The sequence below is a fragment of the Lobosporangium transversale genome (assembly GCF_002105155.1).
Source record: "Lobosporangium transversale strain NRRL 3116 chromosome Unknown BCR41scaffold_9, whole genome shotgun sequence".
In the NCBI taxonomy this organism is placed as follows: Eukaryota; Fungi; Mortierellomycota; class Mortierellomycetes; order Mortierellales; family Mortierellaceae; genus Lobosporangium; species Lobosporangium transversale.
This window is the reverse complement of record NW_019028987.1, coordinates 260,401-285,534: the sequence shown is the minus strand read 5'-3', so window position 1 is coordinate 285,534 and position 25,134 is coordinate 260,401. Positions and strand designations below refer to the sequence as shown.

The 25,134-nt window shown below is 41.4% G+C and overlaps 9 protein-coding genes across 9 annotated transcripts; 6 read left to right on the top strand and 3 right to left on the bottom strand.

Moving 5' to 3' along the window:
* Positions 1-423: 423 nt before the first annotated feature.
* On the top strand, positions 424-835 carry BCR41DRAFT_244996 (hypothetical protein). The gene has a single exon (XM_022020149.1). It carries the CDS (start codon positions 481-483, stop codon positions 700-702), a length of 222 nt encoding a protein of 73 aa, XP_021883553.1. The 5' UTR covers positions 424-480; the 3' UTR covers positions 703-835.
* BCR41DRAFT_302095 (U3-containing 90S pre-ribosomal complex subunit-domain containing protein) lies at positions 814-1,712 on the top strand (the record flags this gene model as incomplete). The annotated part of the gene is made up of 3 exons (XM_022020653.1): positions 814-996; positions 1,129-1,375; positions 1,540-1,712. Coding segments are annotated over 3 exons (603 nt in total), but the record flags the coding sequence as incomplete, so codon positions are not given.
* BCR41DRAFT_349069 (Gaa1-like protein) lies at positions 1,541-5,305 on the bottom strand. The gene is made up of 12 exons (XM_022023401.1): positions 4,843-5,305; positions 4,606-4,708; positions 4,417-4,505; positions 4,208-4,298; positions 4,002-4,098; positions 3,855-3,911; positions 3,639-3,746; positions 3,444-3,548; positions 3,128-3,344; positions 2,947-3,030; positions 2,465-2,819; positions 1,541-2,355 (listed from the first exon to the last, which is right to left on the bottom strand). Exons 1-12 carry the CDS (start codon positions 4,923-4,925, stop codon positions 1,825-1,827), a joined length of 1,920 nt encoding a protein of 639 aa, XP_021883551.1. The 5' UTR covers positions 4,926-5,305; the 3' UTR covers positions 1,541-1,824.
* Positions 5,136-9,133, top strand: BCR41DRAFT_420303 (hypothetical protein). Its single transcript, XM_022029880.1, has 14 exons — positions 5,136-5,459; positions 5,574-5,654; positions 5,775-5,836; positions 5,914-5,985; positions 6,090-6,185; positions 6,273-6,383; positions 6,490-6,594; positions 6,681-6,743; positions 6,837-7,129; positions 7,209-7,468; positions 7,587-7,720; positions 7,808-7,905; positions 7,998-8,391; positions 8,467-9,133. Exons 1-14 carry the CDS (start codon positions 5,312-5,314, stop codon positions 9,058-9,060), a joined length of 2,511 nt encoding a protein of 836 aa, XP_021883550.1. The 5' UTR covers positions 5,136-5,311; the 3' UTR covers positions 9,061-9,133.
* On the bottom strand, positions 9,124-11,272 carry BCR41DRAFT_333713 (JAB1/Mov34/MPN/PAD-1 ubiquitin protease-domain-containing protein). The gene is made up of 10 exons (XM_022021904.1): positions 11,098-11,272; positions 10,955-10,990; positions 10,748-10,870; positions 10,612-10,656; positions 10,473-10,515; positions 10,288-10,373; positions 10,123-10,175; positions 9,582-10,022; positions 9,345-9,495; positions 9,124-9,256 (listed from the first exon to the last, which is right to left on the bottom strand). The coding sequence occupies exons 1-10, from the start codon at positions 11,227-11,229 to the stop codon at positions 9,152-9,154; spliced, it is 1,215 nt and encodes a 404-aa protein (XP_021883549.1). The 5' UTR covers positions 11,230-11,272; the 3' UTR covers positions 9,124-9,151.
* Positions 11,273-14,307: 3,035 nt separating this feature from the next.
* Positions 14,308-16,682, top strand: BCR41DRAFT_377090 (Pkinase-domain-containing protein; the record flags this gene model as incomplete). The annotated part of the gene is made up of 7 exons (XM_022027083.1): positions 14,308-14,347; positions 14,451-14,644; positions 14,750-14,833; positions 14,928-15,169; positions 15,717-15,823; positions 16,053-16,433; positions 16,549-16,682. The coding sequence occupies 7 exons, from the start codon at positions 14,308-14,310 to the stop codon at positions 16,680-16,682; spliced, it is 1,182 nt and encodes a 393-aa protein (XP_021883548.1).
* A 971-nt stretch (positions 16,683-17,653) lies between these two features.
* BCR41DRAFT_420300 (hypothetical protein) lies at positions 17,654-21,807 on the bottom strand. Its single transcript, XM_022029879.1, has 5 exons — positions 20,965-21,807; positions 20,708-20,820; positions 20,472-20,620; positions 20,197-20,364; positions 17,654-20,016 (listed from the first exon to the last, which is right to left on the bottom strand). Exons 1-5 carry the CDS (start codon positions 21,639-21,641, stop codon positions 17,893-17,895), a joined length of 3,231 nt encoding a protein of 1,076 aa, XP_021883547.1. The 5' UTR covers positions 21,642-21,807; the 3' UTR covers positions 17,654-17,892.
* Positions 21,808-21,849: 42 nt separating this feature from the next.
* On the top strand, positions 21,850-23,808 carry BCR41DRAFT_349061 (Mov34/MPN/PAD-1 family protein). Its single transcript, XM_022023400.1, has 6 exons — positions 21,850-22,190; positions 22,329-22,380; positions 22,476-22,658; positions 22,765-22,893; positions 23,008-23,271; positions 23,389-23,808. The coding sequence occupies exons 1-6, from the start codon at positions 22,054-22,056 to the stop codon at positions 23,725-23,727; spliced, it is 1,104 nt and encodes a 367-aa protein (XP_021883546.1). The 5' UTR covers positions 21,850-22,053; the 3' UTR covers positions 23,728-23,808.
* A 195-nt stretch (positions 23,809-24,003) lies between these two features.
* BCR41DRAFT_293531 (hypothetical protein) lies at positions 24,004-24,750 on the top strand (the record flags this gene model as incomplete). Its single annotated transcript, XM_022020387.1, has 3 exons — positions 24,004-24,161; positions 24,245-24,501; positions 24,611-24,750. Coding segments are annotated over 3 exons (555 nt in total), but the record flags the coding sequence as incomplete, so codon positions are not given.
* Positions 24,751-25,134: the final 384 nt, after the last annotated feature.

Genomic DNA, 25,134 nt, shown 5'->3' with positions numbered 1-25,134 from the left:
TATCTGATATTTTATATGTCGTTGCTTATCCTTGCACTGATGTAAAGCTTGAATTACCGTTGGTCGGTGAACGCAGAGGTATCCGTTTTCATGCGGACCGACCCACCTCGTGCACACCAATGGCAATGGTATCAATACGCGCCCTTTTGGATGCTGTCTGAGCAATATCAGCAATAACACCTTATGAATATTGTGATATGTATTAATGTAAGCGAGAAAAGGATGCACCAAACTGACGCCAATTTTATATTTTTGTTTAGGGCATTAGGAGAGTGTGTATGGAGTGTCGATATTGTACGAATGCGAAAAGAACAGTACATACTATATTTATAGATTATGAAATTCAATAAAATTAAAAGATCGTCATTAAAAATGTTTTGCCATGTTGTGAATGACTGCTCGAAAAAAAAAAAAAAAAAAAAAAAAAAAACAATCACTCGCATTCTTTTTTTCTCTTTCACAACTTCATTTCAAGTAACAATGTCAAAATCCAAGCACATGGAATCAGGCGACACTCTTGAGGATGACTTCGAGTATCTGAGCGATGGTGAGGGTGCAGGGGAGCGATTTGACGACTCAGAAATAGAAGATTATGATGGTGGTAACAAGTCGCTTAGTGCTGGATCAAAACGCAAAGTTGGTGGTACTCCAGAGAAGAAAAAGAACAAGGTATACATATTTTGTAGGGCCATGTCCTATTGATTCACTCGTTGTCTGTTTGATAGATATCTTAACTATAAAGATTTCTATTGATTATTTCTACGTCCGCATAAATAGCTAAAGAAGGCAAGGATTGAAGAGAACAATATTCCTCTGGGAAAACGACCCCATGCCTCTCAGTTCGAAATCTTGAACGATAGTCAGAAGCAAGCGCTTGAGAATCTGTCATCTTTTGAACTCGAGGAACGCAGAATACCGGAGTCTTCAATCAAAGACACTTCACGCTTTGCGTTGGATCACACTCTTGTTCACTTAGAGTCATTTCTCAAATTTGCAGTCGCGGACTGGAAATCCAAACTCCTTATTAAGGATGCTAATACAGCTTTTACCAAGGATAATATACATGGCAAGATCGGAAAAGATGGGAAACAAAAGGATAACAGTAAAAGCAAAAAGACAGACACCAAGAACAAGAAGCCCCTGGAGACCTCTAAAGACTTGCCGAAGGGCTCTCCCGTCGTATTGATTGTATCTGCAAGTGGCATTAGATCAGTAGATGTTATCAGAGCACTACCATTATTTACTGAGGCTGCTAAAGTGGGTAAGCTGTTCGCAAAGCACTTCAAGGTCCCTGAGCAGGTGAATTTCTTGAAGAACACTTGCACACATATTTGTGTGGGCACGCCAAATCGTATCGATAAGCTGATTTCGGATGGTAAAATGAAGCTTCCATCTTCCTCTCTATACATAAAGATTGATTTTGTCTATACTTCGAGCTATGGCTGTGCAATGCTGACCCTTTTTTTTTATTTTTTTATTTTGTGAAAAAAAAAAAAAAAAAAAAAAAATTATTACTACGATATTACAATCAATTTTTAGGAGCACTTCACCTCGATAGGCTAGAGCTCGTGCTACTAGATTGTCATAAAGATGCCAAGAGACGCACGTTACTAGATATTCATGAAATTCGCGTTGATCTGTTCAAAATGCTGGGATTGAAGGTTCTGGATGAGAGGATTCGATCTGGCTTGACCAAGATTGCATTGTTTTAAAATATTCCTTATAAACAGTGTCATGGCATTAAATACAACTTTATCAACAATGCATTGCCATAATTTTCTTTCTTTTCCTGCCAATGCTTTATTTGAGAGCTTGTCTTGGTTCCTAGGACACTGGTAACAGGACCATGACGATGGCCGCTAGATTGATGGGCCAATAAATGCAGCAAAGCGTTGGAAGTAACCACGTACCTAACACCTCATATCCCTCTATTGCCCAACTCAGAATCAGCCCCACATCCTTGGAGAACCACCAAGCAGTTGCGAATAACAATCCTGGAGGCGATATCATCACTAATACAGCTGCTTGGACAGCAGAAAGGAATCTTTTGCTGCAAGGTCTGAAAAATTTGTAAGGCAGAACGATGGTGGTGCCGATAAAGACAGCAAGACTGAAGTTCAAGGCAGACAAAGTGGTAACGAACAAGGCAGAGAGCGCTAGGATGAATGTTTTGAGTATGATCCAGTCTGCTGCAGGGATAAGCTCAGCTATATTCTTCTCTGGAGTTTTATCTGCACTGTTTGCTTTGATCTGCCTTTCTTTAAGAACACGGTGACGGATATGAGCAGTTGACACAGCTGAGAAAACAAGCGTACTACAAATACCCACGCTTGCGATAAGCTTGATCAAAGGTGTCTATATTAAAGGAATTATTAAATGAGTGAGTAGGTAAAATTATTTTATAAAATGATTTCCTAAAATCAAGTTGAACCACCATTCTCATGAGCACTCGCTGTTTGTCTACCTCTCCAGGGAACCCCAAATTCGTGGTTAACAAATAGAAGGTGCCGTACCCCGTAATGAAGGATAGATTCACTACAGTTGTAGCAACCCTCAGATTCCTGCTTCTACGTGAATATGGCAATACAATTGCAGTAGCCTTAGCCTCTGACAGGACCTTAAGCTCCAATGGAAGATCACTCGATATGCCCCAAAGTGAGAGCGCTTGCAAAATGAAGCTGACGCCAAGGATAATAATGGGAGGCATATATAACCCAATCGATGTGTAACGCCGCACTCCACTGAGAAGATAAAAGAAGAAAGACTGATGAAGATGCTCCAATAAGTTATTTAAGCTTCTGACAGTGGATTCGACAACACTAAATGTGATCAAAGTTTTTTTTTTTTTTTTTTTTTTAATGAAGATCAGGAAGAGGTAGTAGTTAGAATACATTGATAATATATACCAAATTAGAAGCCTTATGCAATACGAAGATATGAGCTTACGCGCCAAGGCGGAAAAGATTGTATCGCGGAGAAGGCCATCCTGGCTTGTCGAAACCATACAAGGTGATTGCATCAATCTTATACCTACAACACAGTTTAGTCATTCCCGTCAATTCGATAAAACAAAGCCTATTGCTAGTCTTGCTTGAAACCGCATTTCGTGTTTGTCCTTAACACATACTTTAAATAGACTCCATGATTGCCTGTGGGAGTTCCTGCAGCTTGATACTTCATCATGTAAAACATCTTATTGAGCGAATTCGTGTAGTTCCTTGGCATACTCTCAGTGTAAGGCATAATATCATCGTGCAAAGTTATTTCTACAGGGGCTTTTCCTCTTGCAATCTCTACAACTGTATTGATCATATCCAGGTTCGGTAACTGGCCATTTACACCCTCTAAAAATGCCATACAAAAGGGTGATATCAGAAGAAAATAGTCAAAATTTTAGCATGGGAAGAAACCATCCCGTTTGGCTCCTACTACAAATAACTTACCGAAAAAGATGCCTAGGACATTATAATCCCCGGTACCAGCAAAGTCAAGATTTAGTGCTGCCTGGATGGCCCCACTTCTGATGTGCAGTGTTTCCTCAAAACGGGCTATAGACATTGATACGGCTGGTCCATGAGCAAATGCCCTTCCTAATAAAGCATTACGAAATTTTACAAATCTCATAGGCAATGACTTACTCTTTGTCCTCTCCTCATTTCCGTGATATGCTTTGAGCCATGCCTGGAGCCCCTCTGTATCGCCATCCGATATAACAAAAATGATATCCTTGGAAAAGTGAGAGCCACCTGCAAGTTTTAAAGAGTTGAAATCCATCATCAATGTTAGGGTTGGATACACGCAAATTCATACCGAGACCAAATAGACAATATTGATAGATCACGTTGATAACATACGTTTGAATACTTTTGCAAGAGCGAGCAACATAGCGACACCATTGGTATTTGCTGTGACTACAGAAAAGTATAACAGATTAACAGATTAGTTCTCCCTCCTTAACAAAACTGGACACATCTTCAGAAACCCTGCAGGGCGGTGCTTACATTTTGGATTTCTAGATTTCCATGGCGCACTCAGAATCAAGGCCTCAGTACCATCTGATCTAGGTGCGTAAAAGATAGCATATGTGTTGACACCATGCTGTGTTTGGGATAACGATGTTTAGTTAAAATTAATCAGAACCAACCCTTATCACATGGATGTAAAAGTCAGTCTGGTTAGCCGTAGCACCCCAATACTCGTGACATACTCTAGTGACAGTGCTAGTATGCAATGTGTAATTTTGCGTTGCCGACTTGAGTCCAACCTGCGCGAACTCTCTTCGTAGCGCCTCTGCACGTCTATTATAATATACCATATTCGAAGAATACAACCTAGTCAATAAAAGATCCATAAAGATAACTATAGAGGTTTCCTGAAGCCCGAAGCAATACAGAGGACGTGAAGTTGCAAACATACTCTAGAGGCGGCAATTCAGATATAATGTTAACAGTCTGACGATATGCTTCGGCAACTACAAAATCATTCCAATCAAATTGAACGTTTGCCTAATACGACAGAAAGATCGTGGATGGACATTAATTATTATTGAATAACCTTGAAGTTCGAGAGCCTTGTAGATAAATTGAATAGTCATAGCATACTTACAGCTCCTGGTTGCAAGGCGTTCTCTGAAATATATGTCACTTTACTATAGCTCCGGTGTGGCAGGGCAAGCAACCACAAAAACGATACTGCCACCATTGCATAGCTAGGAGATCGACACGATCCACATTGTCGATAGAGAGTCAGACGGCCGTGTTACTTTTGAAGATTACGATATTCACACGCTGCGTGCAGAGTGTATGCTCTTCCATTCTTCTTTTTAATGATGTAATGTCTGACCTGAGTATTGGCATGGTGTAAAGGACAAAATGACCAAACATTTGCCGTCTCTTCGCCTTTGAGAGGCGACTGAGCAAGCCCATTTGTCTTGCTTCTTCCGATACTATTGCTGAATGTACTCTATGGTTCTATGGCGCGATGAAAATGAACCGCCACGGACAGTGATGGGAAGGATGATGTGCAAACAAGAGATCTTACAAATAGCAAGTGTTACCAAAGTGGCTTGAGAGCAATTCAGAGTATGCAGGAAGATGCATGAAAAAGTACTCAATCAAATTGGTCCCTGTGAGCGGTTGTATAGGGACGAGCATCATTTTTTTCTACACACATTTTACACTGACATATAGTAAACATTCCATCTTCGACCTCAGCGAAACCTTTAGAGCTGAACTCTTTCCTTTCTTTCCGCCAAAAACCCTTTTTCTCGAGAACCCATCATTGTCCACTGTCATCATCCACCACAACCAACATGAATGTACTGGAACTGAAGGCGTGCAGAGAGGACACACCTAGTTTCCGCAAGCAGGTCATAGACCATGAAGATGCTGTGCTTGCACTCGAGACTACTGTCAGGTCATTATTAAAACTTTCCAAAACGAGTGTTGAACTGGCTGAAGGTAAAAATAAAGCTCCATTTTGGTCACCATAGCTGTTAGCATTTGGTTTCAAGCGCCAGGAACTTCATTCATCTTGACTCTTTATAACTGTGTTACACGCCTATCGCCGCATAGAATACAGCACCAAGCAACTGCAGATAGCTGAGGAGATGATGGCCATCGCTCAGTCTCGACGGGGCCATGACTTTCTTGTTAGTAAGTTCTTCCCTCAATACCGCCAAACCCGTCGTAGATCTAATTTAATGTGACAGTCAACTGCTATTTTTCTTGTGTGACAGCAATCTCATTTTATTCTTTTGGCCTTTACTTCATTAGCCCAATCGATTGAGACGTTCTCCCGCGCTATTCAAGATTTGGAGAGAAACAGATCAATGATGGTATGCAACATGATCGGGACTCATTAAAAAAGAGGTAGACAAGACAATCTAAGTTTTTTTTATAATGGCTCCTTTAGAACACTCAAATATCACAAATGTTTATTGAGCCACTGGAGACATTTCTCAACCAAGAGGTACTTCCTGTTAGAGTAAGTCAAGTTAGATTTCTTACATATCCGCTCAACCTTTTAGTTGCGACGAAGTCTCTCTAATCCTATATTTCCTTACCGCAAACCTTACGGAAAACGAAAAGGAAGCCAGAAAGGCATTCCACAAAGCCAGTGACGATGTGGATCTGGCACTTCACCGTTACATGACCAGGAAAACGCGCGATCAGTCAATCCCAGAGGTATACGATTTACTTCGCTCCTAATGTAGAGGACTTTGATTTATCTTGAGTTTGATATCTTACAGCTGCATATTACATTTAATCCAGGCATCTAAAGATGTAGCCGATGCGAGAAAAAAGCTACATGTTGAATACGTGGAATACTGTATTAAACTCAACGAACTTCAAGCCAAAGAAAAGTTTGAGTTTACGGAACATGTAAGGATACTTCAGCAAAACCTTTGTAATCAGAAAAGAGATGGCAGCAAAGGAACTTCATGTGGAATCCGATTCAATTTTGATTACCATACTGAACCTCTCTTAGATTGTCACCTACATGTATACCCTTAGCTCCTTCTACCATCGAGGACATGATGTCTTAAGCAACGCTGAGCCGTCCATGTCAACTATCACTGAGAATATTCAAAGTGTAAGTTGACTATCCACCCGTAGAACCTGTTCATTGATACTCCTGTGTAAGGTGACAATTTTGTAACATGTTTCGTTGAAAATTAGGCTCGATCACGGTTTATGGAGGAAAAGCCAATTGTTAAAGCCCTAAGAGAAGAGACTTTGAATGTAAGACATCTACTAGTTATTTGATTAAAAATAAGATACATAAATGAAAGGATGAGAGGCAATCCATACACTAACATGGCATATGCTCATAAGGTTGGGAATGAGATTTATTACCCGCTTCGCCCATTCGGAAATAGCGCAGAGGTTAGGACACATGCTACTACAAAGTCAGGATATCTATATAAACGTGGACCGCAAAGAGTCATGGCATCGTGGAGTAGGCGCTATGTCGAAATTGAAGGTGAACTTTTGACATGGACAACCCGGGCCCCTGTCAATAAATCCGACAGTGATGCAAGTATGGCCATCAATTTGCGAGTTTGTACTGTTAAAACTATCGAAAACGGGGATCGGCCACATTTATTCGAAGTGATCTCGCCCATGCGGTAAGGCTTGACGTCTTGATTTTAAAGTTGTTATAAACTATTATAGGAATTAACACGACTGTCTGATCGCACTTTTTAGCATTCATTACTTCCAGGCGGAAAATGCGGAAGAAATGATGGAATGGGTATGCTGCCTTCAAAATGCGATTACAGCAGCACATAATTCAGATCAGGCCCCCGAGGTGCGAGGGTTCGGTAATTACAAAGAAGGTGGCGAATCTCTTTTCACGCAGCATGGATCACCCAACTTAAACGGGAATACAGATCAAGATAAGCAATTGCTACTGCAGGTTCGCAAAATCCCAGGAAATGAAGTCTGTGCAGACTGCAAATCTTTAAGTAAGCAAAATAGTATACTGAGTCGACCTAGTGGTTTATTTTCTTTTTTCTTTTTTCTTTTTTATCATTGCTATTTCCTTTTGAGCTTATAAAATAATTATTGCTCCATGACAACTAGGTCCAATGTGGGCGAGTGTGAACCACGGAACTGTACTGTGCATTGAATGCTCTGGAATTCATCGTAGTCTAGGCGTCCATGTTAGTAAAGTACGCTCTCTTAATCTGGACAAGTGGGAGACGGAGACTGTGGGCGTAAGTTTTAAGCCATCGGTATTTCCAGTACGAATTGTTGCATCTATAGTCACCTGTAGTTTTAACCCTTCTGAACCTCCGCAATAGATCATGCTTAAACTCGGAAATGAAAAGACTAATAACATCTTTGAAGCAGAAATTCTGAACGGAATTGAAGAGCGTTATGTTTCTGTCAACTCAGATAGGTAAGACCTGACCAATTTACGAATACCTCTGGAATAACCGCAATACGCTTTCTAATGCAATACTTGTGCTATGTCTTATACATGTACACCAGGGCTGAGAAGGAGCGTTTTATCATTGCAAAATACATTAAAAAAGAGTTCCTTTTGACAGACACGAAGGAATTCCTGACACGGTCTGTACATGAGGCTTTCTGGGAAGCCATGGATGTGTCAGACTACTGTGAGGCTTTGAGATGCTTGGCGATGGGTGCAAATATTGATCATCACAACGAGGACCATGGATCGATGACTGCCCTTCATCGAGCTATCATTAGGCGAGACGACGTTGCAGTAGAATTTTTGTTTCAATGGTATTGCGATATCAACGCAACCGATCGAGAGGGCTGGGCCGCATTGCACCATGCGGTCGCGAACGATAATCAGAAAGTCTTAAACAATTTGATCAAGAAGCATGCCAGATATGATGTTAGGAACAAGAACCATCAGGTATGTGACGACTTTCTGGTGCACATCAGCATAAATTCTTTGACAGTAATGGCTAAACAAAACTTATGTCTTTAGACGGCATTGGATCTTGCCAAGACGTTGGAAAAGAGTGAAGCCTTGATCGTATTACAGATCTACCAATTCGAGCGTCAACAAATCGAAGAAACCCGACCTTCCAGTGCTCAGTCTGGCAATATGTCTACTCTCACGCTGTACCAATCGTACGTTCCCTCTTCTTCTTCCTCTCAACCCGGCTCCTCATCTTCACCCGCATCGTTCTCAGAACCCTCTGGGTTCGCATCCGTTGATACTATCTCTTTGCCACCAACCATCAACGGTTCCTTATCGCCTATTTTGGCCAACTCAATATCAAGTACCGATTCATCTTCAGCTCCTCCTACTTCAGTAAAGCCAAAAGATGGTAATAAGCCCAATTTGTCTTCTAGAAACAGCACTGGCGTTATCCCAAAGTCCTCGACAGTAGGATCGACACCTTCTAGATTCTCAGTAGCGGACCCGAGGTCATTAGCTGCTAGTGCGATTGCTGCAAGCATAAATCCATGGGCCGAGGAACTAGAGTCAACCACTACAGTAAAGCCAAATGGCGAAGATAATGGTTCAGCTTTGAGCACAAACGTAAATCCAAGTGTAATCAAAGAAACAGTGTGAACATTCAGAAAAATGTTTTAGATTAATATTGGTTTACCGCCAATAAAAAATAAAAAATAAATGGGTGAATGACATCATGATACTGCTTTATTTAAGTATCAGAAAGATCTACGAGATTCTGGCTTCCGGTGGGGAACTGCCCAAGAGCCTTAAGCTGGTGCAGAAGTGCCTGTTTCTGGAGCTGAAGGGATTCGAGCTAGATATTAGCAGAAATATTTCGGGGTGAGGACTTTAATCTAGAATATGGCTACTAATCAATAGACAATAAAAATAAACAACCATACCAAAGACTGATTGTACTGCTCACGGTCAACAAGCATCTGTAATGTCGGGCCAACAAGATTATCAACAAGGCTAGCAAGCGATTGAACATATACACCGGAATTCCGGATCAAGGTCATACGCTCTGGTAATGACATTGCCTTGTGAATATATCTAAAATGTATATGGGTTCTTCGTTTGAGTACATATAAAACATAACACAGACAATAAAACAAAAGTAAAAAGAAAATCAAATTTACTTTGTGCTCAACTCCTCTTGCGGAATGTCATCCATGGAGCCGCGGTCACTCCTGTTCCTTTTTGAGTCCAAGTCATCCGACTCGTGCTCGCTCGATGGCGACATGACTGTATCGCCCTCATGATCTTTCTGTGATGATTGTGATGAAAATGAGAAGGTTCGTGTGGGGGACAGAGAAAAGAAACTTCTCGCACCCTTTTCACGCCCAGAACTGCTCTTCCCGCCTCCACTAGTGACGCTGCTATTGGATCTAACTATAGAAGACATGGTCGAGGACGTCTTTGCAGTCGTGGAAGGTATTGTCGACATCGGTATTGATTTGTAAAACGATTGACGTTGCTCATCATAAATTCGTTCTGAGATTTCAAGAAGTTTAGGAAGAGTAAGCGATTCGAGTGGATTTTCGTTGAGAATGCTAAATGGAAGCTTGATGTGATGACAACTAGAAAATATGGAGGACGCGGCCTGAGTATGCTTTCTATCTGACGATTAATTATTAATGGGCCCTTTTGATGGGACTTGCGAGAAGGATTAAAACTTACGAGCTACCATCTGCCGGTCGCGACTGAAAACATGTTACTTGGAGCTTATTGGACTTTGGGGAGCATAAATGATTATCCATCAATATTTAGTTGGTTTGATAGTCTTTGGTTGTACCTATTGGCAGGTACTATTCTGATGCATTCAACAATTCAATCAATCCTTACAAGCTCACTATCTGTGTTGAAGCAAGACACAATCATGCCAATAAACCTCTGGTCCATGAGTTGCTGCGACAGCTGGGTCCTAAGATCTACAGCGAAAGTGTACAGCATTCTGGGATTCAGCATCTATTTGATATTCCGATAGATTGACATTATTGTGGCACATGCTACAGGGCCATGCTCCTTACCGACATGAGAGGGGAATACTGTAATGTGAGGGTGGCTGTGATACTACTCATGAATTGATTAAGCCGATCCATGTGAGCCTTTACCATTCAATGTGTCCAGCCTTTGTAGAATGCCATACACAGCACAACCGAAACTTACCCATCCAATAACACGTGTAGTTTTCCCAGTTGTCTTTGTGATTTCCTGTAGCGCATCAAATGTCAAGGCAGTAGGTTGTTAATAACGAATAATAAACCGACTTCGGCCTATCTTAAAAACCTACGGCTGCTGTTACCTCTGCTTCAATAGCAGCCATAGTAAGCTGCTCGGGTCCGATCTCGACTCGGTCTTTGCGTTTCTCGGATCGAGTTAAAAGTGAGACTCCTTCTACCCGTGCTATTTCGGTCGCGCCCTCCTTCTATAATATGATCAATTTAGTTTCTTAAGCTTTCAACCATCATACAGCGCGTTCGCTTTCAACTACTAATACATCATAACGTACTATCCAATCTCCCATAAGCATCCCCATAATCTCTTCCTATCGAATTCAGTAATTAACATTAATATCGTCGATAATTTCACAATTGTAGCATTAACATAATGCCAAGCGATTGCTGAGCATGACTTCTCCTACTTTAAAGTTACCTTTTCTGTAGAGAGAGCATGTGCGAGTAAAACGTGCAGCACATTCGATTGGATAAGAACCCTTGACAGAGTTGATGAGCGTGACATGTTATCTGGATGGAATGGATTCGTGGACGAAATGTAGTTTGTCATGGTGCCAAGAATTGACAAAAAAAAGGTGAAAATTTTATTTATGAATCCACTGACAAGGTCTAACATTCATTGTGCTGTGCACCATATTAGGATTTGCTGTTACACAGGCAACAATCCTTCCAGCTCGTACTAGCAACATGCTCTGGAGGACAATAACCAAAAATCTTTTTTTCAGAAAGGATACAAAACGCCGCTGAAAAATTGTAACAGCCAAACTGCCTGCTCCATAGGCATAATTTCGGCCACCTCCGAAACTGTGTTGAAGACCTGCTCGAAAAAAAAAAAATGCAATCATGAAGTAAACTGAAGATGCATAAATAGTTACTAGGAAGCAAAAAGAAGCGTTAACTGGTAGGAGCCATTGATTTAACTTTGCGTAGCTGTGTGTTCATTCTTATAGATCTTTCAATACTTCAGCGCTTTCAATGCGGCCATAGTCTTTACCATAAGCAGAAACCTATCAGGTACATTGATATAGATAAGAATAGAGACACGAGCTCCTGCTCACTTTCATGTAAGCTTCAAACATCTGTGCTATATAGGATTCTGATCCTGTGTTTCAGATAAATGCCCGTTGAAGATGTTGTCCAACACGTACTGAGCACAGAGTTTGGTGATCCTCTACAAGTTCTGGCTCGATTACTTCAAGTCCACCGAAGCTGATTGTCACGTAGTTGGCATTAGGATATGGTGTAGCACTTCTTGAAAGTACTGAACTATAAGGCTGAAATAGAGGATATCATATCATCTGAGTCTGCGCTGAATGGATGCTTTAAATCTACGAGGATCGCGTGGGTCTCCTGTATCACCACCCTTTCATTGGTTGTGTTTTCTCGCCTCCGCTGATCGCTCAACCATCGCTTTACCACACTTTTGCCTCGGCTAGGTGATTTAACAAGCCCCGCTTGGTAACAGTTGAGCCTGTTTTTCTAAGCTCCTCTTTATTAATGCACGCATCGTAAAAAGTGAACCATAGGGTGTAGTATTCAATGAGACTGGAAGTTTTGGTAAAGAGATTTCGTGGAAGTTGTCCTTTGTCGTTTCAGCAGATACTCAGGAACAGTGGTTTTGCCAGTGCTTTTTTTTTTTTTTTTTTTTTTTTTTCACCAGTGAACTTGACTGGTGCGAAGCACCGCTGATCTACAAATAGTAGTACGATGTACTCTAATACAAGAATATCGTGGTGCATCCTTGGCACACCATACCAGAAACCATCGATGGTGAATTTTCTAAGTGACGGTCACTGAAAAAAAGCCTTGCGCCACGGTACAAGATTCACCAGTGAAAATCACTGCAGTGAGTTATGGATATCAGAAACTTCAATATACTCTTCTCTTGTCCAAGTCTTGACCATTGTAATATTAAAGATGTTCTAAAAATGGGGAAAGCGTGAAGTTCATACGTAACGCCTAGCCCGACCTAAAAGATTAAGGTATCTGTCCATCCATTTGCACTCCAGCGTCAATCTTTTTTTTCTTCTTCCTTACTGCGTCGTGTGCGAGGAGAGCTTGTGCAAAATATTTCTCAGGCTCCATCTGTTTGAATGAGTGTATGAATAGGTATATACTTGAGCGCCCGAGTAAATCTCACTGTTCAAACGAATTGCCATCAGACACACCCTCGTGTCAAAAATGTCAGCAACTGATATGAAATGGCTGGCTCATATTGCTCATATTAAGTGTGATTAAGACGCTTTATCTAAAAACAAGCCAACAGCTCGTATATCTTTGTATTTGGAAAGACAGTGCCAGCACTAGCCAGTACCGCATTTTCAGAACATTCTCACAGCCATTTTAACCAATATTTTTAACTTAATCTGAACTAACCATTATACCAAAATGACGCGCGGAGAACTTGAACTTACACTACACTGGGATGAAGAACGTCATCTGATCATAGTTTAGAAAAAACTTTTGCCAGCCATGGATCCTGTGCGACAGCGTTTTGTCTGGAGTTAGTCTTTATGTCTGAATGCTTACTGATGTGTGCTTTGGGACGCTACAGCGTGCACCACAAGGAGTGTTTGAGGGGAAATTTCGTCGCGTTTTTATAGAAACATAAGTGTCGAACTGTATGCCATACAGGATGGAAGAAATATTTGTCTGTTGTATCCCTTCGACTAATTGGCTCGGATAATGACTTTCTTCAATCTAGAGACCTTGAAGACTTGGTCCGGGTTTAGGTGGCTGCACATAACCATAAGAGTGATAATTTTAAATGTGACCCCATGATGAAACGTGAGTAGCTTTCGCCTTACAAGTTTCCTTCCTTTTACAACTCACTCACACCACGTTACTTCACAAGGATTCCCATGTAAGTCATTTCACAGAAAGATCAATAACACGCCACACTTGCAGCATCCGTGAAGTTGTCTTCGAGAATTCATTTATAGAGCGAATCGCAAGCACGCCACTACATCAAGCTATATTTTTGTTCATGATTGCTATTGTAAATTCATGGGTGGCTCGATTGTTTGTCAAGTCAAACTGAATATTGGGCATCTTGTTTTTATGCTGCAGCCATGTCCAGCTTTCTCTTGTGCGGATTTTTTCTCTTCCCTCTGTAACAATGGGATGCAAAGTAATATTGTTGGGAGTGATGTAAGGTTGACGGTTACAGCTCGGATGGCTGTCTCATATGTACCTTGGATTCATGGATGGCCAAAAATATGGATGATGTATACTTTTACCCTTATTTTGTCGTCACAACACACGTCTTTTTTTTTTTTTTTTTTTTTTTTTTTTTTTTTTTGAGCTCTCCTGTTTCTCCATTACTTTATTCATTTCATCTATCGCCCGAATAACAATTTCTCATCAGTTGAACGATCATTTTCACTCTGCGCTTGGCTTCCTGCACCGCATCCCACCCGCACCCCTTCTTCTCTCCTCTACATACGCTCATCCTCTGTCTCCTTTTTTTTTTTATAACTCGCCTCTCTGTCTTTTTTACACTCGTAATAATTGAAATAAGAGTCAGTCAGCAGTCTATTGCTTCAAGTGCTTCTGCCCGCGTACCAACCCTTCAAACAACTCCTGAAATCACGCAACTCAAATCTTATATTCCGTAATCAACTCAATTATGGCTTCAACATCTCCCATCAATGGCGTAAAGATTAGTGGTAAGAGATATTGGTGCAAAAGGAGATGAGAATGATGCATGTCCGACGCGCTTTCCCATCGGTCAAAACGACTGACTCGTTTTTTTTTATAACATGGACTCAGGCGAGTCAGATCCTTCAAAGATTATCAAGGTTATGGCCAATGATGGCAAGTCTGGGGAACCGCAGGAGCTTGTTTACACAAACTGCAAGGTTATTGGAAATGGATCCTTTGGCGTTGTCTTTCAAGCAAAACTGGTCAGCAACAGCAGCGAAGATGCTGCTATCAAAAAGGTTCTTCAGGACAAACGCTTCAAGGTACTTTTTTCCTTTCCCTGGTTGGGTCGGATTCTTTTTTTCAGTACGGATTGATGAGTTTAACGTAAATTGCATCCAATGCTACCATATCATGTCGTTTGATAGAATCGCGAACTTCAAATCATGAGACTGGTCTCACACCCAAATATTGTTGACCTTAAAGCTTTCTTTTATTCTAATGGAGAAAAGGTATTATTACACTTAAGTTAATTTAAAAATGGATATCTTATCGTCATTGAGACCGACTGCATTCCTAAAGCTACCTGTTCATCTCACTCAATAGAAGGACGAGGTTTTCCTCAACCTTGTGCTTGAGTATATTCCTGAGACGGTATACAGAGCGTCACGCCATTACTCCAAGAGTAAGCAGACAATGCCGATGCTTCAGATCAAGCTCTATATGTATCAGCTGTTCCGGAGTCTCGCATACATTCACACTCTCGGCATTTGCCACCGTGACATTAAGCCTCAAAACTTGCTTCTAAATCCCACAACCGGCATTTTGAAGCTTTGTGATTTCGGAAGGTATGGATACCTAATAATGCTTGGAGTCATTATACTAGTATTAATAGACATATTGATAAATAGGCGTGGGTGGAAAAGAGAGAGTAGTGTGACACCGGTGTTATCATGCGGCATATGACAGTGATGGGGTTACCATGGGAGAGGCGTGAGTACGGGAATTGTGTTTGTGTATATTATTCGCCTTGAATTGCAGGATCCTTTCTCTTCTGTCTTCTGTCCATCACTCCATTTTTCTTTTATGTGCCACATGATCTGGCTGGGATTGAAGTTGAATCTACTAAATGTCATTGGCACATAAACACACACATAGCCGTACAGAAGAGCAAAAGGCCAAAATGAATATTTATTTATTTATTTATTTTTCAAACCCCACCTTCCATCCTTCTTTTATTGATGATTGTTAATGCGGGAGAAAGAAGGGGAAAATGAATAGTTTGTCTGTTTGTGTTGCATTGAGTTGTGTCACCTGTCCGCGTTTCCCATTTACAACTCAGCAAGCTAATAACCCTCTTAATGTATGTTTAAATTTCACTCGACGTTTGTTTAGTGCCAAGATCTTAGTTGCCGGAGAACCAAACGTGTCGTACATTTGCTCGCGCTACTACCGTGCTCCAGAGCTCATCTTTGGCGCAACCAACTACACAACTAACATCGGTAGCATATCGTTTCTTTTCATGCTTTTTTTTTTTTTTTTTTTTTTTTTAAAAAAAAAAAAAAAAAAAAAAAGAGACCCATCAGCAAAACAGCATGCAGAAAGCTGGATGTGTTGGCAATGTCGTAGGGTCTCTTTTATCATATTTTATTTTATTTATTTCCTTCAGTTAACTCACTAACTATATTCGCTTTTGTTTATTAACATTTCTCTGCATATTTAACATTACAGATATTTGGTCAACAGGGTGTGTCATGGCTGAGTTGATGTTAGGACAGCCTCTTTTTCCTGGTGAAAGTGGCATCGATCAACTAGTCGAAATCATCAAAGTACTTGGGACACCTACAAGGGAACAGATCAAGACTATGAATCCCAACTATATGGAACACAAGTTTCCTCAAATCAAACCTCATCCTTTTAACAAGATTTTCAGGTCCAGGACGCCTCCAGAGGCATTAGAGCTTATTTCGCGATTGCTTGAATACACCCCTACTAGGAGATTTACACCCGTTGAGGCTATGGTTCATCCCTTCTTTGACGAGCTCAGAAACCCAGAAACAAGGCTGCCGAATGGCAAAGAGCTTCCACCTCTGTTCAACTTTACTCCTCTTGGTACGACTCTTTTATTGATGGCTATCGTCGTTGATATAGTTGTGCCTATCACTGTCTATCTTCGATTGATAACTAACTTGAATACGTGTCACATTTTCTTCTTCTCTGTTTATAGAGCTATCGATCCGTCCAGATCTTATCCCAATGCTAGTTCCTCGCCACGCTGAGGCCGAGTTCAGTTCTCGCGGAATTGATATCCACAACTTTGTACCGATTCCACTCAGTGCAACTCGTATCTCACTGGACTAAAGGATGCCCTGGATGCAGGAGCCGAAGGGCAACTATGTTACGTTTATCATCTTTAGCCTTTGCCCAGCATTCTGGTCTGCCTGCCCCTTCAGCACACTAGCGGTGTCTTCTCTTTCGCTTCCTCTCTTTTTCTTTTTCTTTCTTTTTTCTTTACTTTTGTTTACCAATGCTTTATGATTCTGATCCTGATTCACCGTCTTTCTCGCTCGCTCTACGTGTTTAAATTCTGTAACAATGTGTCTTCTTGTCGTACGATTATTGTGTGCTTTCTTTTCTGTGTTTCTAAATTTCGTATCATGAATCATGTATGACTTTTTTTTTGTACTTTTGAATCAATTGTTTGTCACTCGTGGAGATTCCAAGGAGCTGATTGGCAACATAAAAAAAGAGCGATTGGTCAGAAGCTCTTGCTAAAGGTGCTTGGCTGGTAGGCCATATAGGATAGTGGAGACGTCTTTTAACTGGACATTGCTGCACAATGTGCTTTTCGAAGCATAAATAAAAATAATATGGTTTTTCTCGAATAAATATACCAATTGCAATATTTTGAAGGGCAATCGGGTGACCTTGATGGGCTATAGAAGAAGGATAGAATGGGAGTGTCCAGTTCATTCGGCAATCCCAAACTTTCCTTTTACAGTCTACGTGAAACTCAATTGCGAAGTCATAGTACTTCAGTTTTTTTCCAACGCCTATTCATGAATACATGCAATATTTATGTCAGAAGAGCCGCCGATAAGCATATTACCAAAGCATGTTACCACCATTCATGAATGGCATGAGTCCGTTCGCGTACACCTTATTTCATACTTAATTTGACTACAGTGGCAAACATCCGAAGCATCAATAATGAAGATAAAAGGCTCACTACATCTAGTGTCTAGTGACAGCTTTTAGCCACCTCAACAAAGTATCACCAAGTTTTATGGAGGTCTAGCAAGACCAAGCTTAAGAAACCACACTAAAAAGATCTGCTCTCTGGTAATTTTTTATTTTTTTTGGACTTCCAAAATCATATTCGATATGCTTTAAAGATAGGATATGCCATAGCAGAAAACATCATACTATAGATGAAAGCGGCCCTGAAGGGAAATAGATGTAATTGAGAATAAGGAAGGAGAAAAAAAAAGTTATTCTTTGATGGTCATTAAAATCTATCCTATTCGAATAATCCGAATTTGCAATCATTGACGTGATAACGACTACATCATCAGTCTTCATCCGTATCAGATTGATAAGCGGTACTTGTCTTCAATGATGATCCACCACCAACAGGCGAAGGCGCTGAACTTGACGTTGACTTGGTTGAAGAATTAAGTTTAAAGTGTCCCAACCCCTGCTCGAAAATACGACGCAATCTGTTGGCTGTTTGAGAACTACTCGAGTAGATTGAGACGGTGCGTGGCATCATACTGGGCCGTTGCCCGGGCATGGAAAGTGCACGCGATCGAGGTATCGAACTTTCGGGTGAGAGATGCGAAGAATGGCCTCCGCTGATACTTGAAGCTGGACTAGAAGGGGAGATATTGGTATGACTGCTCGTTGTGTGCTGAGAATTAATGTGATCTGGAGATAAATATGCACTACTATTGGAGTCTTCCTCTCCATGAAGCTGGTTGAGGTCCGGATTTGATAGATTGTTATTATAGTGGTGATGAAGGTGATGGCGATGATGCCCCCGCGCGGCATTAATGATAGCAGCTTGTATCTCTGAAGGCCTCATAGGAATATCAACATTTTTAATAGTGCAAGCTCGATGACGTTCATCTAATGTGTCCTCGCTAACAGATCTCTGGATTTCTGGAAGATTGAGTCTGGGACGCGAGCTGCTTTTGGAACTGTGGTTGCTTCTCTGGCTGGTGTTTTTTGTGTCTAGAATGTACTCCTCTTCTTTAGCATCTTTAGCATGGTCCATATTGTCATCAAGCCCTGAAACGGACTGATACCAACTTTGTTGCTGTTGTTTGAACGACAGAGGATTACTGAATTTCCCTAAGCCCTGCTCAATAAATTCTGATGCTTCGCCAAGTGCACTTGAACTGGCCAACATGTCGTCGTTCATTCGATGTTCACCCGTTGTTATATCACTATCACAAGGAGAATGATATATCGAAGGAACAACAGCCAAGTCGCGCTCTAGAATGGTTCGGAAGCAGTCAAGCTTTGTCCTCTCCAGCATTAAATGCCGCAACCTTTTCCCAACCACAGTAGCGCTCTGTACGATCTTTTGCCGTGTCGAATTCTGAAGAGGGATCATAACCTCGAGTCCCCTAGCGAGCCGGAGTTCTGATGCTAAAGAAGCAGAACATGTATTGATCATCCTATCAACATCCTTCATCTTCGCCTGGATCAATTGTGCTCTTCCATCCAGCGGCTCCATAGGTGTAGTAGGCGTGTTAGGAGTTGAAGGATCCTTCTGCTTCCTCCTGAGTTGGTGTCGTCCTTGCTCATCCTTGATCCAGTAGACATCTTTCGCCCATGCGACGCGATAGCTCCTGAGCCGCACGCCTGCGGTTTTAAATGCAGATGCATAGTTGATTTTCGCCATCCAGTCATTCATTTCGTGCTCTGATTCCGCTCTAAATAGGTATTGTTTACCATTTGGACAAGCCAGTCGAAAAACATGAGGATATTTCTGATAGCTACTATCCACAACAGCAATCGAATCGAATGTTGATATCAGAGCTTGGGGCGTAGGAGGAAGATTAGTGCTATTAACTTCAGGTGCAAAATATCCATCCTCTTCAGGTGGTGCCTGAGGATTGAATCCCACTTGTGTTGCCCGTTGCTGATAAAACCATGCAGTGTCTGTAAAGAACAAAAGTTGAGATCCGCTAAGAATAACGCCTAGATCTCTCCAACCACGTACAGAACTCTTCTTGCCATTCTCAATATCAATCTTGCGCGTAAGGATACCGCTTTTGACAATCCTAAGCTGTGCACATCCGTCAGTATCTTCATCCTCCTTTCCACTCCAATTCGTAATCTCGTTTCCACTCTTAAGGGTTGTATCTGATCGTAGAATTTGTTCCTTGATATCGCTGTCGTCCATATGGCCTTTAATATCTGGTCGTGCGGCAGACCGAGATCCTAAAGGCGGGTATGTGCCTTCATATCCTGCGTTAGTAAACTGTAGGTGTAAGTGCTGTTGCTGCTGTTGTTGTGTTTGACTTCGAAGCCTGAGGCGAAGGCCGGGAACAGTGACAAGTGGCGCCCGCGTGAACTGATTGTTGATCTGCACATTATCAACCATTTCTACTGTTCCCTTCCAATAATACGGCCACCGAAACGGAATAATATCACTCAGATCTGGCGCAAGATGTGCAATACTCCCCTGAAAAAAAAAAAAAAAAAAAAAAAAGAGAGAATAAATGGACAATGCAAATTTTAGTTATGCTGAAAAACTATCTCATTCACTAGATGTTTTTGCCCATAGCTTCTAAAGCACTCAATACAGGGTTGCATTTCAAGAATAGTGATATTTTGCAACTGAGTTGAATTGATGATCACATACATGTCGAATCATGCTGTAAGAGTCTGTTCGGTGAGTGCTTGCAGTACGACGCCGTGGAAACCATGAGCTCGATGACGTTGATTGTACTTCTGCAATTCTCTGTCCATCCACATCCATATCGTCCTCTGCATAAACAAACTTGAGATACGTTATATTATCGTATAGGATCTGCATAAGATATAATAAAGTGAAGCTGCAGAGTGAGCAAGTTGATTGCCCTATCACATAAATAAATAAATAAAGTTGAGCGATCTGAGCAATAAAAGGCGATTTACCTCTAGGATGTCAGCGGGTATGGTGTTGACTCCATCAATGCTTTTAGCTTGTCTTACGTATTGTTCCTTGGTCATTTTATAGCGCACATTATTATTGTGTGCGTCGGTATGAAGGAGCATTAATGAGAAGGCAATGGTATATACAACATCTAGAAGTAAGAGGAAATGAGATTAGAACGCAGCTTGTAGTTGTTTTGAAGTGAATAAAATCTGTCGCTGATGCTGCGGGGCTTTACCAGAAGATCGGAAGAGATGTTGATTGCAGGCATGGTATCGGCTTGCAAACGCTTCCAGAACTCGATCAATTTGTTGAGCTTCCTTTGGGAAATGGAAGTCTAGGAGAAATTTCCTAGATAGAAACGAAACACCATGCGTTTAAAAAAAAAAAATATGAGTATAAAACTGGATTTCGTCTTTTCAACTGCGATTCTTCTCCGCTGAAAATCATAATGACATAGTGAAGATCTTTATGAAAAGGAAAGAAGCTTTATACCGAAGGGCGAGGTCTATTGGATCACGCCGAAAGTCAAAGGATTCCATATGAAGCCGTAGCACCGCTTGATGGAATGCATCTGACCCTTTGGACAGAATATTACCCAGCTCTGCCTTGGAGACTGTTTCTTTAAGACGACCGAGGAACTGACGTGGCGTCTCAGGCCATTCATCAGCTCCATGCTGAATCGGCGTCGACTCTGAATGAGCATAGGTGGAAAGAGTAGTCGGCACAGGTCCTTGCTGACCAGATCTGATTACAGCATTGTCAGAGGTAACAGAAGCAGCAGCACCGGGAGTAGAAGAAGATGCTGATTTCATTGATGTGTCCGCTGTTACTGTACTGGTGCCTAGTACTTGCTCTAACACTAGTTGTGACCTTGCTTCGCTACCATCATTAACATTATCAACCTGAGATGTCTCTGTCAGCTCAATCTGCAAGACTGACGTCTCACCGTTCGCTATCTGCACGCTCCCACCAGCGTCATTAATTGTCGCTGTACCCTGGGTAAAATCAGATGTGAAAACAGGCGCAGGGACAGGCGAAGTTGGTGAAGGGGAAGCAGGCATGCTAGTCTCAACAAGCTTAGTGTCCAAAATCAACATTGGGTGATTTGGAGGCTTCTTTTCCTCCAAATGGCCTGTAGACAGCGATGCTGTGTTGGAATCTGTAGACATGCAGCTATGGAAATTAAACGTGACAGGAAATGCGAGATGATGATTGTAGACCTTGAGATATGGAGGGAGCTTGAAAGTAGAATTGGCGACTAGGTAGAAAAGAAATGTTAAGTATGTGTTTTAAAAGAGTGAGGTTTGACGAAATGAAAATGAGTGTGGTGCGGACATGACCATTGCTTGCAGATGCAAAAAAAAAAAAAAAAAAAAAATGTGACCATCTGCTGAAAGTTCTTTTGCCACCATTGCGTTTCTTTCTTTGCTCTTGCTCTTGCTCTTTCAAACAAACACGCACACGTCTCAATCGCCGATACACTCATAAACTCAGTGCATCGCTAGCTTCTTTCTTCATTCAGTACAAGGATACTAAGGAATAACGCCTACTCTGCTAGGCTTGCACCATTCATTAGCTATTATGGACGCCATCAATGCTCGAAAGAACTTTGAGTTCATCAACAATATCCGTTCCATCAACCCAGAGCAGGACCAGATTTATTATTTTGATGAGGCCGAGCAGAAGCGCATCCTCAATGAATCGCCGTGGAAGGAGGAGTAGGTCACTATTAAATAATCATGCTCACATATAATTCAACCTGCGATGTACATTTTGACGCGTCATGCAATTAGCTGGCGCAGCAAAACTGATGGAATCAAACAGAGAGTGACTAATATCGATATTTTCCGATATAGTCCTCACTATTTCACACACATCAAAATCTCTGCAGTTGCCTTGATTAAGATGGTAGGAAGAGAAGCATTATGATCGTGCCTGTTTGCCCTGCATATGTATTTCACTGCACTCTATTGAGTCACAATATCATATCTCATTATATACAGGTTATGCATGCACGATCCGGAGGCAGTATCGAGGTCATGGGGATGATGCAGGGTAAAGTGCATGGTAATACCATAATCATCATGGATGCCTTTGCCTTGCCTGTCGAAGGGACAGAAACTCGAGTAAATGCTGCTGTAGAAGGTTACGAGTACATGGTCCAATACGTGACACAGATGAAGGAGGTAAGCCTATACTTTGATACATTTAGTTATAAATATGGCCACAGATGATGCACAAAATGGTTTTGAGTGTGTTCATTTAACGCGATACTTATTTTCGAACTGCAAGGTTGGCCGTCTCGAGAACGCTATCGGCTGGTATCATTCACATCCAGGGTATGGTTGCTGGTTGTCTGGAATTGACGTAAACACACAGATGCAAAACCAGAAGTTTCAGGACCCTTTCGTGGCTGTAGTTGTAAGTATTTTCCTACACAACCTGAACTTACTTTGTCCGCACATACTATTTGTTATCACAAATACACTTAATATTTTTCTCGCTTTGACATGGCCATCACTATTATCACCGTAGATTGATCCTAACAGAACCATCTCTGCTGGCAAAGTTGAAATCGGAGCCTTCCGCACCTACCCTGAGGGATATAAAGCTCCTGATGAAGGTCCGTCTGAGTACCAGACAATCCCTTTGAATAAAATTGAAGATTTTGGAGTTCATTGCAAACAGTACTATCCTCTGGAAGTTTCGCACTTCAAGTCGACATTGGATACGCACCTTCTGGACCAACTCTGGAATAAATATTGGGTCAACACACTTTCACAGTCACCTCTTCTGTCGGTATGAAGTTCACACAGGAAAAGATGGAGTGATTTTTTTTGGCCTTTTTCTTGTTTTTACAAATTAAGAATCTCTGAATCCGATGTATTTTTTTTTTTTTTTTTTTTTTTTGTAAAGAATCGCGAGTACGCTGCCCGTCAAATGTCAGACCTAGCAGAAAAGTTACAGATGACTGCTTCGATGGCGTCGCGGACGGGTGCTGGAGGGTTTGGGCCTATGGCAATGGGGGGTGCAGCCTCATTCTCCAAGGATAAGAAGAAGAAGCAAGAGGAAAGTCAGCTTGGCAAAATCACACGAGATAGCAACAAGATCTCGGTGGAGGCTACCCATGGCTTGATCTCCCAGGTGCTCAAAAGTGTGCTTTTTACAGCCAATTCTCATCAAAATCAGGATGATAAGAGCGCACTAGGACATTTGCCAGAAACTCATTCAGATGCTGCAGGAGCAACAAAGTAGACATGTTGGACAATAACGGGCCATCAGAGCTGCTTAGTGTACGAGATTTGTAGAAGCTTCATCTGATCAAGAAAATCAAGAATAAAATATAAAATTTCTTATCTTTTTTATAATTTTGTAAACTGATCACTTGTGTCATAATTGAATTGCTTATTCATGGACAATTCACACATTATAATACCTAACAATTATGTGGAGGCAGATGAGAGTGCAGTAGACACAAGAAAAGCTATTTCAGAAATGCCGGCAAATGACAATCCAACACAGATGCCACAGGGTTTAGACCTGCTGCATGAGTTTGTTACTACGGAAGAAGAATCATTACTGATTCAACAACTTGATGCTCGGCTTTGGGGAGGCCAGGGCGTAGAACCCAATCCAGAGATGAAGCGTAGGCATCAGCACTACGGTGGTGTATTTAGCTATCGCTTCCGGTAATAAGACTTGCATTTATTTGTTATTTTTCCAAACTTGAAGAAGGAAACTAATCCTGTACCCTAATGATTTCGCATAAAAGAAGGGTAGTAGGTGACATGGAAGCATTGCCATCCATGTTTAATTTCCTGACACAACGACTGTTGGACCACCAGATTTATACTAAAAGTCCTAATAGTATTATTGTAAACGAGTATGAAGCAGGACAAGGCATTATGCCCCATGTGGATGCACCCAGAATATTTGGACCAACTATTTCAGCATTATCGTTGTTATCTGACTGTGTCATGACATTCCAGCACGTAAAGGAACAAAACCATATTTACCGAATTCACCTGCGTATGAAAAAAAAAAAAAAAAAAAAAAAAAAAAACTTTCATTTAGCACGAAAGCTTATATATCCCTTGCATACTAACTTTTTTATTTTCCTGTAACGGCCTTTCTGTAGCTCGTCGCTCGCTTGTGGTGATGAACGGCTCGAGTCGGTACGATTATAAGCATAGTATTTCAAAAGACCTAGTCGAATATGTCAACGGACTGGAAATCGTACGTGATAGACGTGTCAGTATCACCTATCGGGACTTGCTTATTGAAAGTGATAGCAGATTACCAAGATGGTGAAACTTCCAAATCCAGAATGTCTAGGTCCTTTCCACGAAAATGACTAACGTTGATATCAACGGTATTCTGACAGTCATCAATGGTTGAGGTTTTAGGGTTGAAGCTGAGAGAGAAGCCAGTCCTTTGGTGGTTGATCGAAGCAGAACATTTTCAGCTATTATAATAAAATAGGAAGATCCTTCAAAAGAAACCAAATCAAGATAAAGATACACGCAATGGCTCCTGTACACAGAAGGGACAAAGGACCGAAATATGTTGAACTTTTCCTCATTTACGGGGTGGCAGTTGGTTGTGAACTTGTGCCAGCAGTGATCTAAGCTGGAAGCGAAGCAGCAGCGATTTTTGAGAACA

Excerpts from the sequence above, each read along its gene's own strand:
- BCR41DRAFT_420303 (XM_022029880.1), top strand. The coding sequence starts at position 5,312 with ATGAATGTACTGGAACTGAAGGCGTGCAGAGAGGACACACCTAGTTTC. Across the intron at positions 5,460-5,573 it reads GAGTGTTGAACTGGCTGAAG|AATACAGCACCAAGCAACTG; the intron begins GTAAAAATAAAG and ends ATCGCCGCATAG. Across the intron at positions 5,986-6,089 it reads AAGAGGTACTTCCTGTTAGA|GAAGCCAGAAAGGCATTCCA; the intron begins GTAAGTCAAGTT and ends GAAAACGAAAAG.
- BCR41DRAFT_420300 (XM_022029879.1), bottom strand. The coding sequence starts at position 21,641 with ATGTCTACAGATTCCAACACAGCATCGCTGTCTACAGGCCATTTGGAG. Across the intron at positions 20,621-20,707 it reads ACATCTCTTCCGATCTTCTG|ATGTTGTATATACCATTGCC; the intron begins GTAAAGCCCCGC and ends TCTTACTTCTAG. Across the intron at positions 20,017-20,196 it reads CTTACAGCATGATTCGACAT|GGGAGTATTGCACATCTTGC; the intron begins GTATGTGATCAT and ends TTTTTTTTTCAG.
- BCR41DRAFT_244996 (XM_022020149.1), top strand. The coding sequence starts at position 481 with ATGTCAAAATCCAAGCACATGGAATCAGGCGACACTCTTGAGGATGAC.
- BCR41DRAFT_333713 (XM_022021904.1), bottom strand. The coding sequence starts at position 11,229 with ATGACAAACTACATTTCGTCCACGAATCCATTCCATCCAGATAACATG. Across the intron at positions 10,871-10,954 it reads TGCTTATGGGAGATTGGATA|AAGGAGGGCGCGACCGAAAT; the intron begins GTACGTTATGAT and ends ATCATATTATAG. Across the intron at positions 10,023-10,122 it reads CGACCGGCAGATGGTAGCTC|TTGTCATCACATCAAGCTTC; the intron begins GTAAGTTTTAAT and ends CATATTTTCTAG.
- BCR41DRAFT_349069 (XM_022023401.1), bottom strand. The coding sequence starts at position 4,925 with ATGGGCTTGCTCAGTCGCCTCTCAAAGGCGAAGAGACGGCAAATGTTT. Across the intron at positions 2,820-2,946 it reads AATCTTTTCCGCCTTGGCGC|TGTTGTCGAATCCACTGTCA; the intron begins GTAAGCTCATAT and ends GATCACATTTAG. Across the intron at positions 2,356-2,464 it reads ATTTGGGGTTCCCTGGAGAG|ACACCTTTGATCAAGCTTAT; the intron begins GTAGACAAACAG and ends CCTTTAATATAG.
- BCR41DRAFT_349061 (XM_022023400.1), top strand. The coding sequence starts at position 22,054 with ATGGACGCCATCAATGCTCGAAAGAACTTTGAGTTCATCAACAATATC. Across the intron at positions 22,191-22,328 it reads GAATCGCCGTGGAAGGAGGA|TCCTCACTATTTCACACACA; the intron begins GTAGGTCACTAT and ends TTTCCGATATAG. Across the intron at positions 22,659-22,764 it reads ACGTGACACAGATGAAGGAG|GTTGGCCGTCTCGAGAACGC; the intron begins GTAAGCCTATAC and ends TCGAACTGCAAG.